The sequence below is a fragment of the Scardinius erythrophthalmus genome (genome assembly GCF_964197995.2).
Source record: "Scardinius erythrophthalmus genome assembly, chromosome: 11".
Classification (NCBI taxonomy): Eukaryota; Metazoa; Chordata; class Actinopteri; order Cypriniformes; family Leuciscidae; genus Scardinius; species Scardinius erythrophthalmus.
This window is the reverse complement of record NC_138231.1, coordinates 44,573,407-44,598,053: the sequence shown is the minus strand read 5'-3', so window position 1 is coordinate 44,598,053 and position 24,647 is coordinate 44,573,407. Positions and strand designations below refer to the sequence as shown.

Below are 24,647 nucleotides of genomic sequence, written 5' to 3'. Positions count from 1 at the left end.
ACACCTCAACATCTGAAGCTTCAGTAGACAACACACAGGTGTTCTGCAGTCCTCACACAAAGCACTGCTTGGCTTCAGAAGACTGAGAATAAAGTCCTGTGAACTGCTGCTATGATGCTTTCTGAAGAATCTTGCAAGCTTCAGTTAGGGTTAGTCTCAGATAATAGCACTTTAGAAAACTGTTCCATCATTAATGAATAACTACACAGGAACAAATGAGTAACGCACTAGGGTTTCTTGTTAGTTAATAGCAGTTACTAGAGTGTTAATAGTGCGTTACTCATTTGTTCCTGTGTAGTTAAGCTTGAACGTGTGTGTGGCGCGCTAGAACAGATCTCATTGGTTATCGAGCGTAACACACACTTTTTGAGCTTCTTTTCCTTATAATGGCGGTTGGCAAACCCACTTGATGCTGCACACCGCCACCTACTGCACGACACATGCACGACAGCTGAAGCGAAACAAAGGATCAGGCTTAGGACAGCCGATACGATCAGTAGCTATGTTTCCATCCACACGTTTTTATCCAAATTAAGTGATATCGAATGAAAAATGCCTTACGGAAACAGTAAAATTCGACTGAATTTCATGAATAACGACTCAAATGAAATACGTTCGGTCTCATCGGATTTTATCTTGATCGATATACGGCTTATGCGATAAGCGCTGATGGAAACGTTATTTGTATAAATCCATTTTGTCTAGCAAAACTTTGTTCGCAAATATTTTCTTGAATGTTGTGCGATTCAGTGCGAAAATGAATGGAAACACCTTCAAATGTTTCAAATCAATTTGGTACACCAATTTGATCGCAAAACAGCATGTGACGTCATTACACACAGGTTTTTATTCGCTTTAAAGCCGTTGGATGGAAACAGACTTTCACCAGCTTTATTCGCATGAGTTTTTTTACCGAACTTCAGATAATTCGATTGACAAGTGGATGGCAACTTAGTGAGTGAAAACAAATGCTTAATCAGCCCTGGTCCTTGAGATCGGCTCGAGACATCCCTACTTCATACAATTGCTGACTTTGTAAATGGTTACAGATTAGAAAAGGGCATCACACACTAAACGACTGAGGATCACACACTTCCAGACTTTAAAGTCGTTCGGAAAACATCAAACTCACACAGAAACATGCGTGTCGTTGCCTCTGAATCAACTCAAATCTGCAGACTGGCTCTTGCGACAGCTGACGTTGACTCGTCCAGACTATAAATCAAGGTAAAAACCAGTACAAATGTGGCATAGCGTATTGCACTCATATTTGCATTCCTGAGACTAAACTCTGAATCGCAGCTATTGACGTTATGAAGTCAAAGGCAGAATAGAGAAATCCAACACACTCACCAGATGGACGTAAGGCACATAGTATCCGTACAGGGCTGCGGGGATCCCGAAGGCCCATATGCGGTATCCCAAAGACTTCCAGATGTGCACGTTAAACACCTTGCTGGGCGAGGGGCAGCGGCTGCCCGACTTGCTGCTGCTGACGGGTTTGGGGAGCAGGGGTTTGTAGGTGAGTCCCGCCAGCATGAGGATGAACATGAAGATGGCCAGCACTCGCAGCGTGTGTTGGAGTCCCACGCGCTCCAGCAGGGCTGACATCAGGTACGGGAGTGTGATGGTGAACACGCTGCTGCCCGCCGTCACGATGCCGTTCACCAGCCCCAGCCTCTTCTTAAAGTAGTGACCCAGGATCACCAGACTCGGCTGATACGCAAAACTGCAGCCGCATGCGAAGACTATGCCATAGGTGAAGTACAACGGCTCGAGAGACCTGCAGACAGAGAGAGAGTCCCCATTAGACTGCGTTGTGATGAGAACGGCACGTTCAAGGGAAAGGAAGACGAGAGAACAGAAGAGGAGAGGGCCTAGTACAGAGCCCTGTGGGACCCCAAGGTGTCATGTCATGTCACCTTTATTTTTAAAGCACTTTATGCAATACAGATTGTTTCAAAGCAGCTTTACAGTGATAACAGGAAAATAATGATTCAATTCTGCTGTAAAGTAGAACACTCATTATTCAGTGCTGATTCAGTTCCGTTGTAAAGATCATCAATTATTAAATGAGTTCATTTCATCCATACAGCATGTCATCATCAGTTCAGATGTCATATAATAGTGTCAATAATTAAATAATTGTTGAATATTAAGTGTCCCCAACTAAGCAAGCCAGAGGCGATAGTGACAGGAACTCAAACTCCATCGGGACAGAATGGAGAAACCCTTGGGAGATCCCAGGCTCAGTCTCTCAGTTCTCCTCTGGACAACGAGTGAACAGTGTATTATTATGATTCAGGAAGCATTACAGGTCAAAAGTACAATGTTGTATATTTCAATTTAATTTCCTTAATTGAACTCCTTAGGAACAGGTAAAGTGGTGGAACAGAAGGACTGAGTGACTGCCGGCGGGTCCGCACGGTCCGTCCAATCACGCGCCAGAATAAAAACTTTTTATTGTCAGGTGTTCAGAATAAACTGCACATCTATACACCATCCACTGCTTATGGACAATCCCACTGTTCCCTGTTGACACTAGCTGACTTTACATGGACCCTAATAATCCGTTTGTAATTAGACTAAATCAGATTTAAAAAAAAGGTAAAAACATTTGTCAAATCTGATTTAGTATTCACTGGGATTGTAAGGGGTGGTTAAACCTTTTCTAATCCACTGGATAGTCCAACACACTCACCGCGCTCTCCCTGATAATGCTGAGACCTGTGTTTCAAATCAAAAATGCAAAAAAGGTCGGCAAATATTTTATTATCGCTAGGAGATAAAGTTGACAAATGTTTGACGCTTGTCGACTTTATCTCCTGTCTAATAAAATATTTTTAGAGTGCAGACCTTTTAGGAAATGCAAACACTGGATCGGATTGAAAACCGAAACGGGAGAGTTCTGCGCATGTGTAATGATGTGGTGTAATGATGTGGTGTAAAGATGTGGTGTAATGATGTGTAACACACGGAACAAGCTGTTCTTGCTTTTGCTGAATATAGTATCATAAAGCCTGTCGTGTCAGTCATCCTCAGTGAAGCTGCAGGACAGGCCTTGTTTCGGACTCTCGTCCACAGACACCCTGTTACGTGCGCTGGAAGAGGCGTCTTTACTGCTTGTGTTCATTGTCTCCTAATTAGGGCCTGAAATAGATGAATATGAAGTCTGCTTTTTAAAACAAAGAGAGGAAGCGATGGCAGGATGATGGTGAGTTTGTATATTCGTACAGTTTGAGCATGTCCAGATTTGAAGCATGTGACGTGTAAACACACACATCAGCCTGATCTCTTTATTTAACGTTCATGTAAACACTAGTATGTTTGGATTCATCAATCAGATGATTTTTACATGTTCGATTGAAACAAAACGCAGCTACTGAAAATAAAAGGAAAACAGAGAGTCGATGCCACTGAAAGCGATCCCTGTCCTCATCCGGTGTACAGAGCTGAGCAGGAGCACACTCGCCAATGAAGGGTTAACGTCTACTCGCTGTTACTCGTGATGCTAGCATAAATTCAAGAGCTTAACAACAACAACAAAAAAGAAAACTGTTTCAAACTGAGGTGGAGTATGATTTACTTACGTGACGAAGGAACTGGCCAGAAGTCCCACGACCCCGACCGCAGCTCCTCCAATCGCGGTGATCCGGCATCCCAGCAGATCCGTGAACACGCTGACGATCGGGGAGCAGAAGAAGATCATGCCCATCGAGAGAGAGCCGACCCATGCTACACACACACACACACACACACACACACAGTTCATGAAACTTCCGTCGATACTTAAATCCCTTTACATATGTGATAATCTCGTCATAAATGCTGTTTTTAGGCTTTACATGCAAATCACTGCTCCAGCAATGCAGTCTGCACATTAAACATGATCCAATCAAATGATGCATCAGTGTCCATCAAGATCCAAATAGAACAAGGAAATAAGTCAGTTGGGATGAGGTATTTTTCATTTGTAAAGCATTTCATTCACTGCATTACACAAAATGAGATGAAGTCAAAGTCAAAGTCGACTGTATTGTCATTTTTAGCACAATTCTACTTAAGAATTTCCATCATTAAATAACTATATAGAGATTTATGGCCCTACAGTGATTTATTGTAAAGATTATTCATACTATGTTATTGGATTGGCACAGTCCTTACAGATTCCTGCATCTTTATCACACAAACAAACGCAAACAGAAACAGAGAGAGAGAGAGAGAGAGAGAGAGAGAGAGAGAGAGAGAGAGAGAGAGAGAGAGAGAGAGAGAGAGAGAGAGAGAGAGAGAGAGAGAGAGAGAGAGAGAGAGAGAGAGAGAGAGAGAGAGAGAGAGAGAGAGCTCAGTGCAAGGGTCAGTGAGCAATCCTGAAGACACAAGAATCTAATGCTCCACAATATTACCATCCCACATATATTATATTTCTGTCACATGACATCCACCATTTTTACTTCAGGATCCAGAAGTTGAGAGTAAAATTGATGTACAAAATAAGTGTTACTGAACTTCAAAACATTAGAATAAAGTAGATGGCATGAATTTGCAATTTGATTGAATACACAAGCAATCTCCACATGATTATATGGTTCTTCAAGTTTTATTATCAGCCCTCCTGTTCTCTCTGACATATATTAATGTCCATGCTGCAGTTTCACATGGGAAGTAAGAAAGATCATGTGATGATCAGGGTTCGGAAGCACGTCTCTCTCCGACAGAAACCCACACACACACACATCCACCTACTTCCTCAAAGAACACCACAGATGACGTTCAGATATCCCATTTATTCTGCGTTTCACCCAAACTAAGCCGCATGATACAGTCTGAATCTGCACATGTAAAAGCTTGTGCATTTTCAATACAGAAATACAGAATATATGACATGTTATAATGAGACAAGAACCAGTGTTGTTTGGCATCCCTGTCAGACTCTGTGTGCTCTATTTTAACGATCTGAAACGCAAGTGTCAAACGCGAAACGCAAGTAACTGTGTGGGCGGATCTCGGGCGCTGTTGCTATTAAACCGGCGGGATAAATGACTCCCCGACGCAAATCTAAAATGTGTTGGTCTGAAGTCGCTTCATTACTCATAGGTGTGGTTTGGGCGTAACGTGAAATAAACCAATCAGAGCGACATCTCACATTCCCTTTAAGAGCAGGCGCGCTTGTTCCATGGCGGATTGCTATTATAACGGCGGATTTGCCAGACGCACGGCAGGAGCGGTTCACAGCCGAGGAGACCGGCGTTCTCGTCAGGGCCGTAAAACACAGAGAAGTGACATTGGGGATGGAGAAACACACCCAGATTAGCTTCGGTTAAACAGGCGTATGATAATTTGGGTAAATGTGTAAGCTAGATTTATGCCTATTTTTCACATCTTCATGGACACAGCAATGATTTCCCTCGTGTGGAATATTGTTCCTTGTAATTATGTATGATTTGCAACAATATGAACAACTGTGTCTGTGTGTAGATGAGAGAAGCAAAGTGTGTGTGTTGTGCTCACGCTACATTATGGCCAAGCATGCGCCCTTAAAATAGCCTCTGAATAACATGAGCAACACGCCGCTGACTTTAGACGAGGTTTCTCCTGGTCAGTGGCGGAATTGTTTTCTGAAACTGCAAAATAGCACCAGGGAATGTTTGCGCCGGAACACGCCTCCTCTTTTCAAAATAGGAAAAAATAGGAATGACACATGCGTCGGTGTACAAAGTCTAATGCGCTGGGCGCAAGATAGGGCTCTGTGTGTTATTATCTGTCACATAACGTTTTCATTAATGTCTGTGGTGTTGTTCAGTGCTGTACTCTTCTCCTCCGTCTCTTCTCCTCCGTCTCTTCTCCTCCGTCTCTTCTCCTCCGTCTCTTCTCCTCCGTCTCTTCTCCTCCGTCTCTTCTCCTCCGTCTCTTCTCCTCCGTCTCTTCTCCTCCGTCTCTTCTCCTAGCGCAGGTGCAGTCAGAGGTGGAGCGGTGATGGTGTGCGGACCGTATTTAAAGCCGGCTTGACGTTCGCTCCTCAAATGATCGATTGACTTTGTACCGCTGATCATGCCCTGTGTGTAAACTTTGACATTTCAAATTTGTGTTGACAACAAGACCGCTAGCCTTCTAGTTTTCTGTACAGATGCAGGGGGAGGACGCCTGTTTATTTCCAGGTAAGGTTATGTTGATGTTGATGATGATGATGATGAAACTCCACAGGAGGAAGAAACACACTGTTAGCACAGCAAACACAACAGACTCAGAGCTTGAACAAACACACCAGCTCTCTGACGACAGATGTGATCAAACACACGAGACGTGTTTGTTCTGATTCAGTCTGATCGACAGCACTGAAGAAGAGTCGAGTCAGGTCATGTTTATTTACTTCATATACAGCTTCATATTAACATTCAAATCAATAACTGACAATGTTTAATAACAAGACAATCTGTTCTGAAATAAGTTCAGTTTCAGATAAAGCGGTGTTGTCAGCTCACTTCAGTTCAGTTCTCATCCGATAGTGTCAGCGCAGAAAAAATAATATCTCTGAATGTGAATGTCCTTTTAAAGCCAAGCTGAGTGTTATCACTGAGTTCAGAATATGCCACTGTTGATTTTAAAGGGATATTCCAGCTGAAATACAACTGAAGCTCTATTGAGTTCTGTTACGAAATATTAATATCAGCTGAAGCAATTCATTACTTAAAATGTAACTTCTTTAAAAACAATGATGGCATTTCTGAAATGACAATGACTACAATGAATTATTGCTCACAGAAGAGTAATTAATTGCAGAAAAACAACCAATCAAGAGTGACTCCTGTTCACACTGGATCTAATCATGACTGAACTGGATTCAGTCCACTTCTCGTCTCCTCACAGCTCAAAGGGGGATTCACTGCTGGAGAGATGATTTATTAATATTAATGAGGTCTTCTCCTTTCTCAGAAACTTCCATAGCACACTCTCGCCCGTCTGTCCATACGACTGAGACCGTTTCAGACTTACAGCTGTCTAAAGTCCTCTAGTTGATGCAGAACTACACTTTTTACATCACCCAGCAGACTTTTGATAACTAACACATGACATTGGTGTGCAGGTAACATGAAGAAAAGTAGACATTGTAACAACTACAACTCAGACGCCACAAAAAGTCCATAAAGAGGTTGTAGAACTAAATCATAACACTGAATGATGAGAGCATTATTGGGTGAACTAACCCTGTTTTAGCATCGCCTGTGAACACAGTGACAACCAGAGCAAACGTAAAGCCTTCGTATCGCGTCTTCCACACAGAAACTCTCCAGTTCCCCGATAGAGAACATTGTGTGTGTGTGAACGCGTCCATCAGTGTGTGTCGTGTTGTTCATTGTTTAGTCGTGATCATGGAAACATCAAACTGAGGAAGAAACACAGGAGAGAAACAGCTTCCCTGTCCTCTCACACAGAGTTATGTTCTCCTCTTCCTGAACACCCACTTCCCGAGTCCCTCAAACGAGCAGATCTGCTCCAGACGCTCGAGTCCGAGGCGTAGATCTCCATTCCACTTCCTGTTTCCGCTGAGATCCATCAGAGACACACACTGGACTCAGAGTCAAGAGTTCAGCAGCCGCTGCATTTACAACGACTAAACCAGCTTATCTTCTGTTTCTAAACGTTACACGATTAAAACACTCCACATCTCCTGTCAGCTTATTCCAGCTGTCCGATTAGAGGCATGTAAACATAATAACAGTGGTTCTGACAGGAAATGATGCGCTGAACACTGAGAGGAACACCGAGAGGAGCCGGTGACGGTCCATGTCAGATTCACAAACACTGTTATTAACCAACATGATGTTGAACATTATCACATTATCACACTTGATGATAAGATTGTGAACGTTATCATGAAGTCCAGAGTGTGAGAGTCAGTGTTCTGCTGACACACACCTCAGAACCCTATCAAATCCCTATCAAATCCCTTTCACTCTTCACAAATTATGCTTTATTTTTTCTCAAAATACATGTTCAAAAGGGGAGAGTAAATCAAAAAGGATGACTAATCAATTGAATTCATTTTTTACCATTGTCATAATTTATTAACTTAGAAATGTTGTCTGTTTTTTTAATATATATATATATTGTGTCCCTCTAATAGTCAACTAACTGTCAGTCGACGAGATGAGGCTTAGTTGACCAAATGTCATGAGTCAGTAAAGCCCCACAGGAAGTGGCGAAGTCCATGTAATAATTACAGTATGCCGTGCAGGAAGTCCAAACGTTCATCTGTCCTTCATCGACCTCATGGCTTATCACTTGGAACATGTAATTTTAACGTTCGGCTCTCTCCATAGCATCTCACTCTAACGTTAACCTAGATAAACGTGCGCATGTCCAAGTGTTTACTTACATTTATCCTGATAACAGCGAAAAGAACTTGAAATACTAGAAATATTTGAAACTGTAAATGGTCTACCTTTATTTGTTTACACTCACAATAATAACAAAATGTTGTGCTTTTGTAAAATAAAGAGAGCAAACAGGGTGTGCTTTCATCGTCTCGGCCTCTGCGAACTTCTTTCTGGAGCGCGCTACAAAAATGAACCAAAACCCATGTTCATATTACAAGCATATACTTGCCTCACAGGCACATTCTCTAAAGAAAGCCTGAAATGTCTACAGTTCGATACTCTCTGATAATGTAATCCATGTGAAAGGTGCATTCTCGCTTCCACTATACGTGGAGATGAGAGTCGGCGTCTTCAACTCCATCTCTGCAGCGACACTGACTCAGAAAACACTAGTTCATTAATAAATGATTAAAATGCTCAGTAAGTCTCCTTGCTGACACATTCATAATCATTACTTTTACCGGTGTGCTGCTGCAAGTGTGATGCTTGTGCTTAAGCGCTTCATTTATATTTTTAAGAATTTCGTTAATGAAATTTACTTCCACAGTCGGGAAAAAATACTCTGGAAGTCAATGGCTAACATCAACTGTTTCATTACCGACATTCTTCAAAACATCTTCTTTCGTGTTTATCAGAAGAAGAAAAACCCATGTTTGGAAAAACATGAGGGCGAGTAAATGTTGACAGAATCTTAGTTTTTGGTTGAACTATCCCTTTAAACAAAACTTTTATATTGGTGGGTTGTAGAGCAGTCTTCACATTTCAATAGAAGTCTTTAATACTCTCAAACACGAGTCCATATCGCCTTTGATTAAGTGTATAGCCATACTCTTGATTTATTCATCTGAGTTTGGCCAAATTCCAAGACATTCCACATTATACAGTAAATTCCATTTTTGTGACATTTTCTGTCTCGGACTCCTAGAACTTGCCTAGTGTGTGACGTAGAGTTACACCGAGCTCAAACGAATACTTCAGACAGCTTCATCAGTGAGCTTCTCTTAAATATAAAGTTTGGATACAGTAGTGCTGGGCTCTTCTAGATTCATCCACTAAAAATATCCGTCCGACGGGCGACTCTGGCATTGTGCTGCGTCTCGCCTTGATATTTTCAGCATCCTGCCACAAGTGTTTTCAAGATGGCGTGTTCGAGTTAAAAATAGTCCCACTTTTAAAGACACATCTTGAGAGCCCTGCTGCCCCATCGCTCCGGACAAACACGACTGAAATCAAACCTAGCAAATGAAGGTATATCATGACAAACTGTGAATGATGGACTGACAAAACACTGTCTGACCTTTTAAATAGGTTTAAAGTTTGACATTTGAAGCTTTCATAGGACTTATAGACAGACCTTATGAAGATCTTTATAAAATATGTCACATATGACATTTTTACTTGATTTCTTTATATTTAATGAATGATTGGACCAGGGCGGAAGAACACTTAATTTCCTAGAATTCCCAGAATAACCTGTTGAATTTCTCTGAATTATACGGTCGGGTTCCGGAAGTAAATCTCCCATTCATTTTCTCTATAGTGGAATTGATTTTGAACTTTAAAGTCTATTGTCTTTAGATATTGTAAACTACGAGTTTGTTAATCGATGATGTTTCTTTTGTTGAAGCCATCAGCATCACCCTGCATTATTATTATTTCAACTTATTTTTTAAATAGTCGTGTTTAACACCAGAACTCCTTGAGGACAAATCCATTACCCGTGATTCCGCAAAGAAATGATCAATCACAGAATCGAAACAAGCAAAATCCTGCCGAAAGAACACTTTAGTGCCGCCCACTCCCATGATGCACTGCACATGATGTAATAGAGTCAGTCTCTACTCGAAAACTACTTAAATGTTTGTATGCATAATATGCATATTTTGCAATAAATGTGAAATATATTGTTTCTCTCTGAACAGTCGACATTTATAAATCAATATAATGTTTTAAAGTTCTGTTTTTAATTTGATTACGTCATCAGCAATGCTTCATGGGATTGCAGTTCATTCCCTCATTACAGCTGTTAAGTGCCACAAAAACAAATGTCTAAACATAGATTTATGTATTAGTAAACCAAAGCATTAGACACTGAATAAGATCAGGGATTCAGGCCACGACATGATGATTATGTCATCATCATTAAACATCTCCTGATCATATTTTCACACGTACATCAGCCAGAGAAGGGTCAAGGGTCAAGAGCCCCACTGAAGCAAACACTGACCACCATCATGGTGACTTCAGATGAAACTATTATTTTCATCAAAATGGGAATTACATAAATAAAGTAAATCAGTGAGTAATAAGTGAAGCTGTAATGCTGTTTGAGTTGTTTAATCCTCTGCTGAGATCTTCAGAGAGTTAATGTCTTCTTTTATTCTCAGTTGATTTCATCTAAGGCTGTGTCTGGAAGTCTCGTTTCTCTTTCCTTCAGTGATTCTGCTTGTTAACAGCAGGCGTTCATCATTAATGCTCAATCACCACTTAATTATCTCATTAACTTCAACACCGCACTGTACTTTAACTCTGTAGTGTGCACACATATGAACACTGGGCAGTGTTCATTTTACATGGGTGTTTTGCTGTGTACTATTACATAAATCTGACCCGTTTCATTTACGTATAACTGACAAATATGAACCACATTCAGTTTATTAATACAATTACATAAATCAGATCAGTTTCATTTATATATGATTGAAAAATATGAATCACATTCAGATTATTCATTTGTTTATGTTAAAACTATGTTATCCAAATGGATGGAAATTTTATATGCAATTCAAATACATAAATCTTATGTTTAGACAAAAATGTTTTGAGTGAATACAGTCTTGTGTTTTTGTCTTGTCTGATGTTCAAATACTTGTTAGCTTCACATAAACCTTTTTAATGTTGTGATTCAAGGATATAATGCTTTAACAAAGATACAATCCCAATGAGCAACATTGCTCTCCAGTTCAGTATATTCCACTGCCTGTTATTCCCGTTCAACTTCCTGTAGGAACTGCTGGGATTTGTATGTGCAGATTTGCAGCGGAAGCATTGTTTAACATCAGCTTGACGAAACAACTGGTAAAGGCTGGCACAAACACATCTGTTTGCTCTTACAGAAATATCTACAGGCCGTATAACTCAAGCACTGCACCGACACACACACACACACACACACACACACACACAGCCAGAGCGGCGTGAAGCGTTAACAGAAGCCTCATGGATTTACTCTCAGTCTGCTTTACAAGGCCGTTTCATCCTCTCGTCTTCAGAGCGCTCAGGCTTCATCCACCGGCCTCAGGCTGTTCCTGAAGATCACAGAGGGGTTACGCTCATTACCGCACCACAGGCCTTCCGTCTGGGCATTTCCTGACCTCTTCCTCAGAAACACCGGGACACTGCCTGGACAATCCTGATACTTTCCTCGTGATGACTTTGCAGAATTTACTGGAACATTTGCTGTGCATCTGCAGGGCGGCTCTGGCAGGCTTTATGTGGGATTCTCTAGGGGAACGACTGCAGACAGCTGGGAAACATTACGGGTAATTTCAGCGCTGGAGGGTTTAGCATGAAGAACCACTCGCAGAGGAAAGGCCACGATATACAAGCGAAGTCGGAGAATGCCAAAACTAAGTTTTCTTCAAGAGTTAGTAAGAGCTTGCTGGTAAATGCCTTCGAACTACCATTGGTCAGGGGCATTTACATATGTGGGAGTGGCTCTGAGGCTCCGCCTTCTTTGGGGATTTCCAGTTCATTTCTTCTGTTTAATCCAATTCATTACATTCATCTCATAATCATTACTTTTGCTTTTCGTCAAGCTTAAAGGAGAACTCGGCAACTCTAGCGAACTCTAGTCACTTCTTCGCTGATTTTCCCTTTTGTTGTCGCATGTTTTCCCCACGAGCTCCCCCTACAGCTGTGGGGCGTATATTTCACAACACAGTCGTAAAAAACTCACTTGCGGCGGCCTCCTCCCCTTCTCTACCGCTGCTCATGTGCGTTTGTTTTGATCGGAGCAAGCCAACTGTATCGTGTGGAGTTATGTCTACCGAGGTGGGTAATCTGGTAATACATCATACATGCGTGTGTGTTTATGTCGAATTGCCGTAAAGCAATTTGTGTTTCGCGCTCGTTCTCGTTCTCGCTTTCGCTTCTCACGAGACTTCCAATTTCTATCTTGCCGGGACGGTAGTGAACAAGTTGCAAGGTTGGTTTTCCGCCTGGGAACGCTGGGGGGAGCGGGGAAAGTCACCAATATCACCAGAACAGGTTGTTTAACCATCCAAATGATTTCTAGACAGTTTTATTAAGTTAAAAAAGCTACCAAGTTCTCCTTTAACGTGTGTACTTAAAGGGATAGTTCACCCAAAAATTAAAATACTGTCATCATTTACTCTTCCTCAAGTTGTTCCAAACCTGTATGACTTTCTTTCTTCTGCTGAACACAAAAGAAGATATTTTAAAGAAGGCTGGTAATTAAACAGTTGCTGGTCCCCAATGACTTCCATAGTATTTTTTTTTCCTACTATGGAAGTCAATGGGGTCCATCAGTCGTTTGGTTACCGACTTTCTTCAAAATATCTTCTTTTGTGTTCAGCAGAAGAAAGAAAGTCATACAGGTTTGGAACAACTTGAGGAAGAGTAAATGATGACAGCATTTTCATTTTTGGGTGAACTATCCCTTTAAATGTGCAAGGCATATTTTTTTCACCCCCCAGTATATATTTAAGTAATTAAATTAATGTAAATGTTTGATTAATCGACTAATGGCTTAAACGAACGACTACTACTAGTCAACTAGATAAACCTTTAGCCCTAGTTAAATCTGATTATGTTGCATAGAACTGAATGAGGAATAATATATTGATATTAATATATTGCTATATTGATATTAATATATTGATATTTAATATTATTTTAATATATTTTCTGTCCAATTTTGGTGTATTACTTGAAATAAAAGTGGTTATTTTTAAGTGGCTTGCATTTTTTAAATTCAGATTCAGTAAAATGTATGAATTTCATTAAAAATTCTAATTACAATAAAAATAAATTAATTATTATTATTTTTTAAAGCAATTTTTAGTCTCAGTTTCGGCTTAGATTTTTCATTTCGGTGCATCCCTAGTTTTTTTTCCATGACTACTTGGTGACTATTTGAGGCGCAAATTACTAAAACTAACCATCAATAGTGTCTAACATTATTTTTACTTTTTGTTATATCTGGTTCTCAAACTGTTGTGTTTCTCACACTTATTATCAGTGCTATAATAGACTAGTAATTGAGACTAGATGAAGAAACTCCAAGTTGGAGTGCTGAGCTCTCTGACTGATGGTCTTCAATTTTTGTCAAAATTGAATTGGGGCCACTTTTATATATCATCTACCTTCTTCCATTAGGCAATATTTCAGACATCATGGCATTCACTTCCACTCATATGCAGATGACACACAGCTCTATGTATCTACCAAGCCCACTGCCACACTTCCCCCAAACACCCTCACCACCTGTATCCATGACATCCAGGCATGGATGACCACCAATTATCTCCAACTTAACAGTAACAAAACAGAGCTACTGCTCATTGGCACTCCATCCACACTCTCAAAATCCAACCTTTCATCAGTCTCCATTGGGGAGGATGTCATACCAGTCTCTAAACAGGTAAAGAGCCTTGGAGTTATTTTGGACAGTACCCTTTCATTTTCCAACCACATCAATAATGTCTGTCGGACGGCTTATTTTCACCTCAGAAACATCTCCAGACTGCGTCCCTCACTTTCGCAACACTCCACTGAAGTCCTGGTCAACACCCTGGTGACCTCTATTGCAATGCGATCCTGCAAGGAATCCCCAATAAATTACTCCACCGGCTCCAACGTCTCCAAAACTCAGCTGCACGCATCATCACCCGTACCAGGTCTACCGATCACGTCACACCCCTGCTGATTCAACTGCACTGGCTCCCCATATCACAACGAATCAGCTTCAAAGTCTTGTTAATGACATTCAAAGCCCTGCACAACCTCGCCCCCTCATATATCACAGAACTACTACATACCCCACGCTCACTCCGTTCATCATCAGCAGGATTACTGGCAACCCCAGACATCAGACTCTCCACAGTGGGAGCAAGGGCCTTCTCCCAGGCTGCACTAAAGCTCTGGAACTCTCTTCCCCCTCATATTCGTGCCATAGACTCCATTTCACAGTTCAAAACCACTCTCAAAACTCATCTTTTCAAGTCAGCCTAAAAACTTTAAGCACCCCCCCCCCCACCCCATATCAGCATTAGCTTTAATTTTAATAAAACTTTAACTTTTAGATTTTAAATAGCTATTACTATTTTTACTTCTATTTTTTATTTTTTGTAAGGTGACCTTGGGTGGTTTGAAAGGCGCCTAAAAATTAAATGTATTTTTATTATTATTATTATTATTAAACAGTGAATTCTCCTTGGAGGATTCAGAGGACAAGTCTTCAATTCTGAGTAAACTTTGAGTCTTGCACTTCATAATTTCTCACGTATTCAGTGCTTGACAAGCTACGATAAAGGTTCTATATTTTGCTTTACCTGACTGTGCTATTTATCAAAGAATTGTTTCTGAGTAATCCTGCCAACAGAATCTCACCCAGGCCTGAACACATCTGAGCTCAGCTCCTCGCGTGGAGCCCTTATCAGGCCTGAACGCAGCTCAGTTATGGACAGCCTTATCAGGCCCTGCACATCTGCTGTGAGTCTCCAGCCGGACCCTGGCTTTCCCACAGAGAGCTGACGTTATAGGGTGATGTTGCCACTCTCTAGAGTCGCAGCGATTGGTGCTCCTATAGGATGGTCCTCACGGTTCCTGTTTACCCTACCAGTTTATCTGCCAGGAACCTTCACCTAACCCATGTGTCAACACAGATCAAACGCTCTGTTGACTATTAACTGACATGTGCGGCCGCGAGCAGAGCTGCACGTGTGGTCTATCTCTAACTCCTGCTTCGCTGAGATAGCACCAAGGCCAGTGCGCTGAGTGACAGAACGCTGGCTACGAGAGTGTGTTGCGTGCGAATGTAAACGTTGAAGAGTTGTGGGCACGTCCACATCGATGTCTAACTCGATAGGAGAAAACATCTCAGAATTTACATTCTGGAAAGTTATCTGACCTTTAATAATGTCCTCAAAATATCAGCACAAAAACATTGTTCATGGAACTTTTTTTTAATCTATGAAACGTTTTTGTTGGACGCTCATCCGTTTTTAAATGTAAAAACTTGTTTCGTAATGTTCAAATGTAACGTTCCAATAAAGTTTGCCAAATGATAAAATGGAATATCCCTAAAATAAAAACCAGTTATGAACAAATTGTCTTCCAGTAGCACTAATAAACTTAGTTCAACTAACTGAACTTAAAAATGTTTTTTACTGCTAGTTTCAGAATGTTCCGTTCACTCAAAATGAACACATTTGAACATTCAGAGAACATTAAGAAATAACCTTTGCATAACTTAATGGGAGCGTTAAGGATATGTTCTGTCCACTGGGCAAGCTTGGAGTTCACAGCATGAAGTGAAGCTGGAGTGACAGACTTGTGTTTTTATTTGTCAAGGTAATGTCAACAGAAAGTCTTGACAACAGTCCATCTCAAACAGCCTCCGCTGTGGATCACAACACACACACAGCACAGAGAACACACACACGTCAAGAGGTACTGACCGTTCCTCTACTGCACTGCGTGACCAATAATAATCCTCGTCTTTCCCTCTCTGGGCTGTGGCGGAGAGCTAGGTAATGAACCGGATGAACTATCTGTGCAGTTTCTGGTGGAGATCTAACACTGATCTTGTTCATGGTGTGATCTGAATCACCGCTGTCAATCGCTAACACACAGATGAAAACCTAATCCATCACACGCTGATCAAAACAATATTTAGGCCCAAGTGTGAGATTTATGAATTCATTTGAATTGCATATAAAATTAACATCCATTTGGATTGAAATAAAACTCATAAACTTAATGTGATGCAAAACTGTCAGTCATACAAGAATGAAAAGCTTGCCAAAGATTTCTGCACACAACGAATCATGGCATAGTCTATTTATTAACTATTTGCATCTATCTGATCGTATTTAAATAATCATAATATCAACACAAATTGCTTAGAATCAGCATAAATCTGTTAATGTGGAAATCTGACATGTTTCTAACCTGTTGATTGTTTTAGTTTGTTAAAATGGTATAATCCACACTTTGATTGGTTTTGGGATTAATGTGGGCTATGAAGAGAGTTTAGTTCTAGACAAGACTAGTATTGGATGACAGGCTTTTTTCGTCTCATATTCTCACATATGCACGTTTCGCCACAGCTTCGAAAGTGAAATGTCCAGTGGGTCTAAAAGCGTGTTTAGTTTTTTCCCGGAACAGATGAACATGAATATGGCAGCGTTTTATTACGTTGGAGTTAGTGCATATCAGCAGTTCTGAGTTGAAATGTCCGGTGAGTGGCGCTAAAATATTAATGCTCCATTATAAAATAACACACACCTACACTAAAACATAAACCTCCCAATAGTGTTAACAAAAGCAAATGTGACATAAAAACGCAATCGTAACCATGGTATTTTAGCCGGGTTTTGAACTCTTGTCTTTGAGCTCTTTGGCCCGATCTCTCCGTTTCACAAGTACAGCCGAGCTACTGAGCAACATCAGTACAGCAGTATGAAGCAGGTTAAGTGATGCAAACTCCAAAATATATTCGTTCACAAATCATGCACTGTGGTAACGTGTGTTTTGAGGTCGTAACATAATTGTGCAAGGAGCCGTGTGAAAACAAGTCTTTATTAATTCATAATCTGCCCCTGTAATCATAAGTGTGTGTGAGAACGATTAAAAGTGCTGGAGTGTTCATTTCTGTCAGAAACTGCAGTCAAATGAGTGTATTGGTACTTGTTTTGCGTTTTGCTAAAATGTTGCCCCAGGACTTTTCCAGTGAGCCTGTGTTGCATCATGTATGGTCTAGCTATTGGCTTTTACTCTAAATGACATTAGTGTACTTTATATTTTCCAGAGAAACTGCTTCGGAAACGTTTAATGACTAATACATGTTTGACAGAGACTGCAGAAGAACTGAGGCAATATCTGGAGAGATGAGGAAACCCTTCCTGCGACTGTGTGTGTGTGTGTGTGTGTGTGTGTGCGAGACTCATGTACAGTCTTCAGCCGCTACTGTACGAACGAAACCCGCGTCAGTCACGTTTCTCTGGCGCTGAATGCTGTGATGATGTCAACTGTGTGATCATGATCAGGAAACACGACACACAGAATAACATCATAATCACTGATCATGAAGACGCGCTCAGATGTTATTGAGCAGCGAGCGCCAGCAACTAAGAGCACAAATATGCCACTGCAACATGCGACTGGTCATTTATGATATATTAATAAGCTACTTAATTATAATAAGTGGACATGGCAGCTAACCGATTACTATTCACATTTGCCATGTTCAATTTCCATTTCCACACAAACAAAAATGAGACAAAAGCTAAATTTGAAAGATCAAAACTACAACCCTGAAAACTGCTTACTGAAAATAATACTTGATATTTGACACCTGAAGTTTGGCATTAAAAGATGATTCCAAACTTGCCACTGAAAATGGACACTAGAACTGGTAAGTCAACTAAAAATAAAGCACTTTCACTTCTTTTTTTCTCATACAAAAGACTTTATAATCATTTATTCCAGCTAAGCGATCATTCTAAAGCCTGTAAAGAGAACATAATTTCGTGTATTTGGTTTAATGCAATGGGTTTACGTGGTTTTAGGTGAAAAAAAAAAGTAATTATTTGACACACACTGTCCATTATTGTTGCTCCTCTATGCCCCGCCTTTCTGAATAGTCAGTAGCAAATTCTACAAATATGAAAACACACTTGCGTCAGTCAGAAATCCAGACTGTACTCGCAAAGATGGAAATGCCTCGCTTTCTAGAATCAGCTTTGTGCACAGCCGGCCTTTACTCTCGCCGGTTCTGGAAACTCCTCCGACAAATGCGCAGCACACAGTCGAATATTTGAGTTGTACTGTTCTGGAACAGTGTTGTAAATAAAACTTAACCACTGTTCTCTAAGGCCAAACAAATGAAAAACACAGCGTCTCCACACATGGCGGCTCCGGCGGCAACAATAATACAGCGAGAATAAAAGTTACGACTTCTGTTTTTGCGTATATATTTGGCCGGTGTTATGAAACTCCACACACTGACGGTACAGATCCACTTTTGCGGCACGACTGCCGCGTGGTGTCGCGACGCCTCCCCACATTTGTACGTTGATGGGCATTTCTTAGTTTACCGCTATGGTCGTGGTTTTGACCGAGTGGGAAATGTTCCGTATTTAAAACCTGCGAGAGACTTCCCCCCGTCTCCATATGCTCTACTTCTATTGGATAGTCGCGTTGCGTTCAACGGAATTCATTTGCATAAAGATGGGCATCGGCCAGCTTTTTGACGCGCGGCATTTTTCCAAATGAAGCACCACCTTCCCAGAATGCTTTGCGGGGCCCGCTTAAAAGTCGCTTAATGTCACACATAGGAATAAAGTGGAGTGCGGCGCGACAGAAGTATCACACGGATAAGTGGATCCGTACCGTGACGTAGATTTGTGGAGGCGTGTTTGAACGAAGCGTTTTAGGAAGGCGTGGCTAAGCCTTAACTTTTACAAAGAATATCTCTTTAAGTTCTCTTTAAGAATATCTCGTAACTATACATATATTTTACATGCACAAACAGCTACATAACACACTTCATATGATTATGCATACTTGTTCTAAATGATTTGCATATAATATAAATGATTTGCATATAATATGAATAAGAACTAATCATGATGTGTGAGAACTGTCACGTGACCAGCACTAGTTACGGCCCTGATATACTTCAAGAGAAATTGAAGAACAAAATCAGGCTGAAATGAAGTTTGGTTTGGGAGTTGGAAATAGCTTGCCAAAGCTGTGTTCTGGAAAAGTTCTCTCCGGCTGCTATAATTCTTTTGTACTCTCATTGGTCCGTGGCGATTACGCAGTAGGTGGGTGTGGCTCTGAGGCTCCGCCTTCTTTCACATGGACATCTTCAGTCGAGCTCAGACGTCTGCGAGCGAACACAAACATGAACGCACTGGAGAGCTGCTGCCTTATAGTAGAAAATGAAGTTGTACTTCTGATGAAACGAGACACTGAACCTGTTTGTTATGTTTAATATGGTAAATGTTTAATATGGTAAAGCTGCTTAATTTTAATCAATCTATTGTATAAAGTGCTATAATATAAACGTGACGTGACTTTACTAGAGTGCTGAAACATACCCACATTGCTATGATCAGATGCTTTTTTATGCTTTATTAAAAAATGCTTGCCGTTCCTCAGTTTCGTTGTGTGTTTATTTTGTCATTGAGAGGAAAGCGTGCAGCACAGATGTACACACTCATCTAACCGTCGCTCTCAGCAGTGTGTGCAGTGTCGGATGTTCGATCACAGTATATCGCTGCTCACGTGTTTCAAACTTGGTTTACCCCTGAACTAAGAACGAGTGTAAGTTCGCTGTGAGTATATCAGGGCCTTTAGTCTGAGTCAGTCTTGTTCCTCCTGGCGCGTCACACGTTCCTCTCTCTCTAATGAGCCTCCTGCGTAACTCAGTGTCTCAGTGTGAGACAGACATCAGGGAGACGGAGGAAACAGTCGTGCACGTCTAACATCATTACACCAGTCATCTGTGGGCCAAACCCCACCAGAGACACTCGTAACAGAGTCTATGAACATCAGGATCATTGAACATGTCGACAGGAGAAGCTGGACGTGCACAGTCCGATCGGAAACATTCGCAAGACAGACAAACGCTGAAAGTCTTGCTCTGAGGGGTTGCTATGGGGGTTGCTAAGGTCTTCTGGCTGGTCGCTAGTTTGACACTCTGAACATTCAGGCATGTCAGGGGATCTAGTCAAGTCAAAGCTATACAGCGCTTTCACAGATGATATCCTAATATCTTATATTCACACTTAGGGCCCTATTTTAACGATCTGAAACGCAAGTAACTTTGTGGGCGGGTCTCGGGCGCTGTTGCTATTATACCGGCGGGATAAATGACTCTCCGACGCAAATCTAAAATGTGTTGGTCTGAAGTCGCTTCATTACTCATAGGTGTGGTTTGGGCGTAACGTGAAATAAACCAATCAGAGCGACATCTCACATTCCCTTTAAGAGCAGGCGCGCTTGTTCCATGGCGGATTGCTATTATAACGGCGGATTTGCCAGGAGCGGTTCACAGCCGAGGAGACCGACGTACTCGTCAGGGCCGTAAAACACAGAGAAGTGACATTGGGGATGGAGAAACACACCCAGATTAGCTTCGGTTAAACAGGCGTATGATAATTTGGGTAAATGTGTAAGCTAGATTTATGCCTATTTTTCACATCTTCATGGACACCACAATGATTTCCCTCATGTGGAATATTGTTCCTTGTAATTATGTATGGTTTTCTAAAAATGTGAACTGCTGCCTCTGTGTGTAGATGAGAGAAGCAAAGTGTGTGTGTGTTGTGCTCACGCTACATTATGGCCAAGCATGCGCCCTTAAAATAGCGTCTGAATAACATGAGCAACACGCCGCTGACTTTAGACGAGGTTTCTCCTGGTCAGTGGAATAGTTTTCTGAAACTGCAAAATAGCACCAGGGAACGTTTGCGCCGGAACACGCCTCCTCTTTTCCCTGAACCGCCCCCGGGAGCGCAAGTTCATTCCCTAATTTACCGACGTGCGTCTGTGGAGGGAAGAGTCCGCTGTGCATCGGGTGAGAAATAGGAATGAAACATGCGTCGGTCTACAAACTCTATTGCGCTGGCTGCGAGATACGGCCCTTAGAGCTGAGCATTAATAGTAACATCTTGCGACGGTACAAGCAATTGCGCGGCTGAGATTTGCAGCTAACAGGGAACATTCTGTCAAGATTCTCTCAAAGTTATAAACAAACGCTCTTCCAGTAACATTAATAGAACATTTATCTATTATAATAATGTTCTCAAATCATTAGCACAAAACATTATTTATACACCGCTCATGAAATGTTTCATTTAATGTTATTAGTAGTTTCAGAACGTTCAGAGATCATTCTGAAGTAACGTTCACATAATGAGTGTAGCACTTTATTTTAGTCCTGTTCCCCATCTGTATTTATTACAGCAACTACAATAACTGTGTAATACTTACATACTATCCCTGAACCTAACCGCTCACACTTTATGTTACAGTGTCTTTCTCATACGTTACATGTAGTTAATACAGTAATTACTATAAATTGTGCTTAATTACATGGAACTATCCCTAAACCTAAACCTAAATCTGCCTGAGAGATGATGAATGTACAGTTTGTACAATCAGTATTTTTATGGTTCGTGAGATTGTGTGGAGCCGCTGTGTCAGACGGCAGATGTGGACCATGACCTCTGACCTCTGACCGGCGCTGGCATGAGTGTGTGGAGCGACGAGCGACAGCTGGCGCTGATGATGCAATCTCCGCCAGGCATTACGCAGGACGTCTTTAACGGCACCTTGAGACGACCGTATGGCTGACGAAACTCCTGACTGCAGATATTCAAGCTGAATTACCCGTCGTTGAGTTAACGACCGTAACACACTTCAGCTGTGAGACGAAGAGAAGCGGCGTATGAGGATCAGATCATCCTCTGTGTGTGCTGAGCTGTCGAGACGTTCAGATGAAGATGAGCTTCATCACTGCAGCACTCACGCGTCTCATAAACACACTCGCACAGGATCAGCTGGCACTCTGTGATGGCACAGAACTGCTGTAAACACATGACAACATCCCTATGTGTGTTATAACATCTGTTAACTACAGCACACGCTTTAAAGACTGTCCTTCCAACAACACTGAGAACTGAACATGTGTGTGTGCTTTAGCTGTAGCTCTGCTGAGGGGCAGTAAATGAGTGATCATCTACAGGGGGAATCAATCATTGACAGAGACACACTGATGTGACGCCAGTGCGAGAAGTCAGTATCTTCTGCCACGATCAGTCAAACGGGCTTCGATCAAACAAAGCGTATCATCCTGAACCAGTTTGATGTGCAGAAACTGACTCATTTCACTACATTCAGCTCAATAACAGAAACTCGACAGCGATCGCCGCTCTCTGATCGCTCAGCACAGGACTGTGTTTATAGGTCACACACTCATTTCCAAATCTGATAAAGTTTCTCTGCCAGTGGATCTAAAACTAAAACACCAATATTATAATGAGTTTGCAGTGTTTTTATAGAAGAACTGACATACATTAACACATGAAGGCACATTTGTAATGAATAGTTGTCTCACGACAAACTCAAGTCAGAGCAAGTTTTCAGGGTTTGTTTCTGTTGGCCAAAACAATGGTTTAACATTATGAGTTTGATGGGTTTGAGCTTCACAGTGCTTTACTGATAAGCCTATAATAGACAGTGTAATGGCGGATCTCCATTCAGACCTTTTGTTTTACATGTTTTCACACTGTGTGCGTTTAATAAACAGTGTATTCTTCCTAGTCTATGATTTTGTAGCGGTGTGTGCTACATGTACTTACAATAGTAATAACAGAAAATTATGTATATTTACAAGTAATTAACCTAAACCAAACCCTAACCTTATAGTAAGTACATGTAGTTTATTAATATTAGCCTTCTCAGTACTTATTTGAGTAATTACAATGGTACAAGGGTTACACTTTATTACAGTGTAATTATATATGTAAGTACTGAGTAATATGAACTACATGTAGGGTTAGGGTAGGATTGGGATTTGGTTGAGGTTTACTTTGCATGTAAATATGCATAATTTACTGTTATTAGGCCAACTATGGTAAATGCATGTAACATATGGAACAATGACACTGTAAAACAAAGTGTAACCAAATAAAGTGTAGCCAAAAAATTGAACTAACTTTAATAAACAAACTCGCACTGAGAAACATTCACTATAGTAAAAGTGTGACAACTATCCCTGGTGTGTTTCAAACACTGCGCTTTCGGTCTGACTGTGTGTGTGTGTGAAGCAGACAGAGCTGTAGGACTGTGTGACACACACTTCTCCCAGCCGCAGGCTCGCTGCTGATCATTACAGTGAGTCAGGAGAAGTGCGCGGTGACGCGCGCTCGAGCCCCTTCACCGACACGTGGAGGAACGCTTCTGAGTCCGCACGCGCCCCGCTCGCGCTCGCGCTCGCGCTGTGGATCAGGGAAATGGCTGTTACCTGTTCTGAAGCGGAGGTCGTCGTCGTCTTCCTTCCCGGAGCCGAACTCTTTCAGCAGCGCCACGAACATGATACCGAAGGCGTTCTGGATGCCGAACACCGAGCCGTTGCACCACATGGAGGCCAGCATCACCACCCACCCCCAGCCGCCCTCCGGGGGCTCGAACTCCGCCGGCGCCTTGTCCTCGCTCTCGGAGACCCTACCGCCGCCGTTCTCCTGCTGCTTCTCCTCCGGCGCGGGCGCGGCACGAGTCGGCTCGCCGTCGGAGGGAGTCTCAGTCATGCTGATCGTGTGTGGCTCGGAGTCGGAGTGAGTCTCAGTCATGCTGGTCGTGTGTGGATCTCCTCTGAGTCCCTGTGAATGCAGATACACTGCGCTGATGACTGTTACACTGGTGCAATAAGCTATAAATACAGTTGAGCTGCAGGAGGCGGGGCCACAGACAGACCCACCGCCGAGAGGATCAGATGAAGTCTCCTCCTGTAGAACTCTCAATGAGGCACATCTGTTCTGCACGGACACGCGCACGCAACAGCTGCATCTGGCCGCGGTCACTCGTCCTGTACCTGTGCATTATTCACAGAGATGGACGGAATGATCAATGAAATCAGCTGCTGCAGCACCGCACTAGGAGTGTGTGTATAAGCACACAGAATAAGACTCCAGTAACTCCTGCAGCTGGACTGCATCAGTCTACGTCACTGTCCGCGGCACGCGCGCGCGCTCTAGTGTTGTTGAAGTGCTGCACACACACACACACTCACGCTGACGCTCGACACATGAGCTCGACACATGAGCTCGGACCAGTTCATAAAATAAACTATACTGGCCTTCACACTGCTAGGGAATTAAATCGCACGTATAAATGGGACCCAGGAATAGACTTTTGTCCTCTGTAGTGGACATTATTTCTCCACACCACACCTGTCACAGTTATAAGTCTGAGTGTCCTGTAATGAGCACATTCAGGGCTTTTCAGAGATACCAA

At 41.9% G+C, this 24,647-nt stretch overlaps 1 protein-coding gene across 1 annotated transcript in view; it reads right to left on the bottom strand.

Moving 5' to 3' along the window:
- The window catches only part of slc16a10 (solute carrier family 16 member 10), a 69,220-nt gene extending 44,894 nt beyond the window's left edge, over positions 1 to 24,326 (bottom strand). The window contains exons 1-3 of the mRNA XM_081377995.1: positions 23,659 to 24,326; positions 3,591 to 3,735; positions 1,354 to 1,783 (exon numbers count right to left, since the gene is read on the bottom strand). Coding sequence (XP_081234121.1) covers positions 1,354 to 1,783; positions 3,591 to 3,735; positions 23,659 to 23,983 — 900 coding nt within the window. The 5' untranslated portion in view covers positions 23,984 to 24,326. The remainder of the gene's footprint in view (positions 1 to 1,353; positions 1,784 to 3,590; positions 3,736 to 23,658) is intronic.
- Between the last annotated feature and the right edge of the window lie 321 nt (positions 24,327 to 24,647).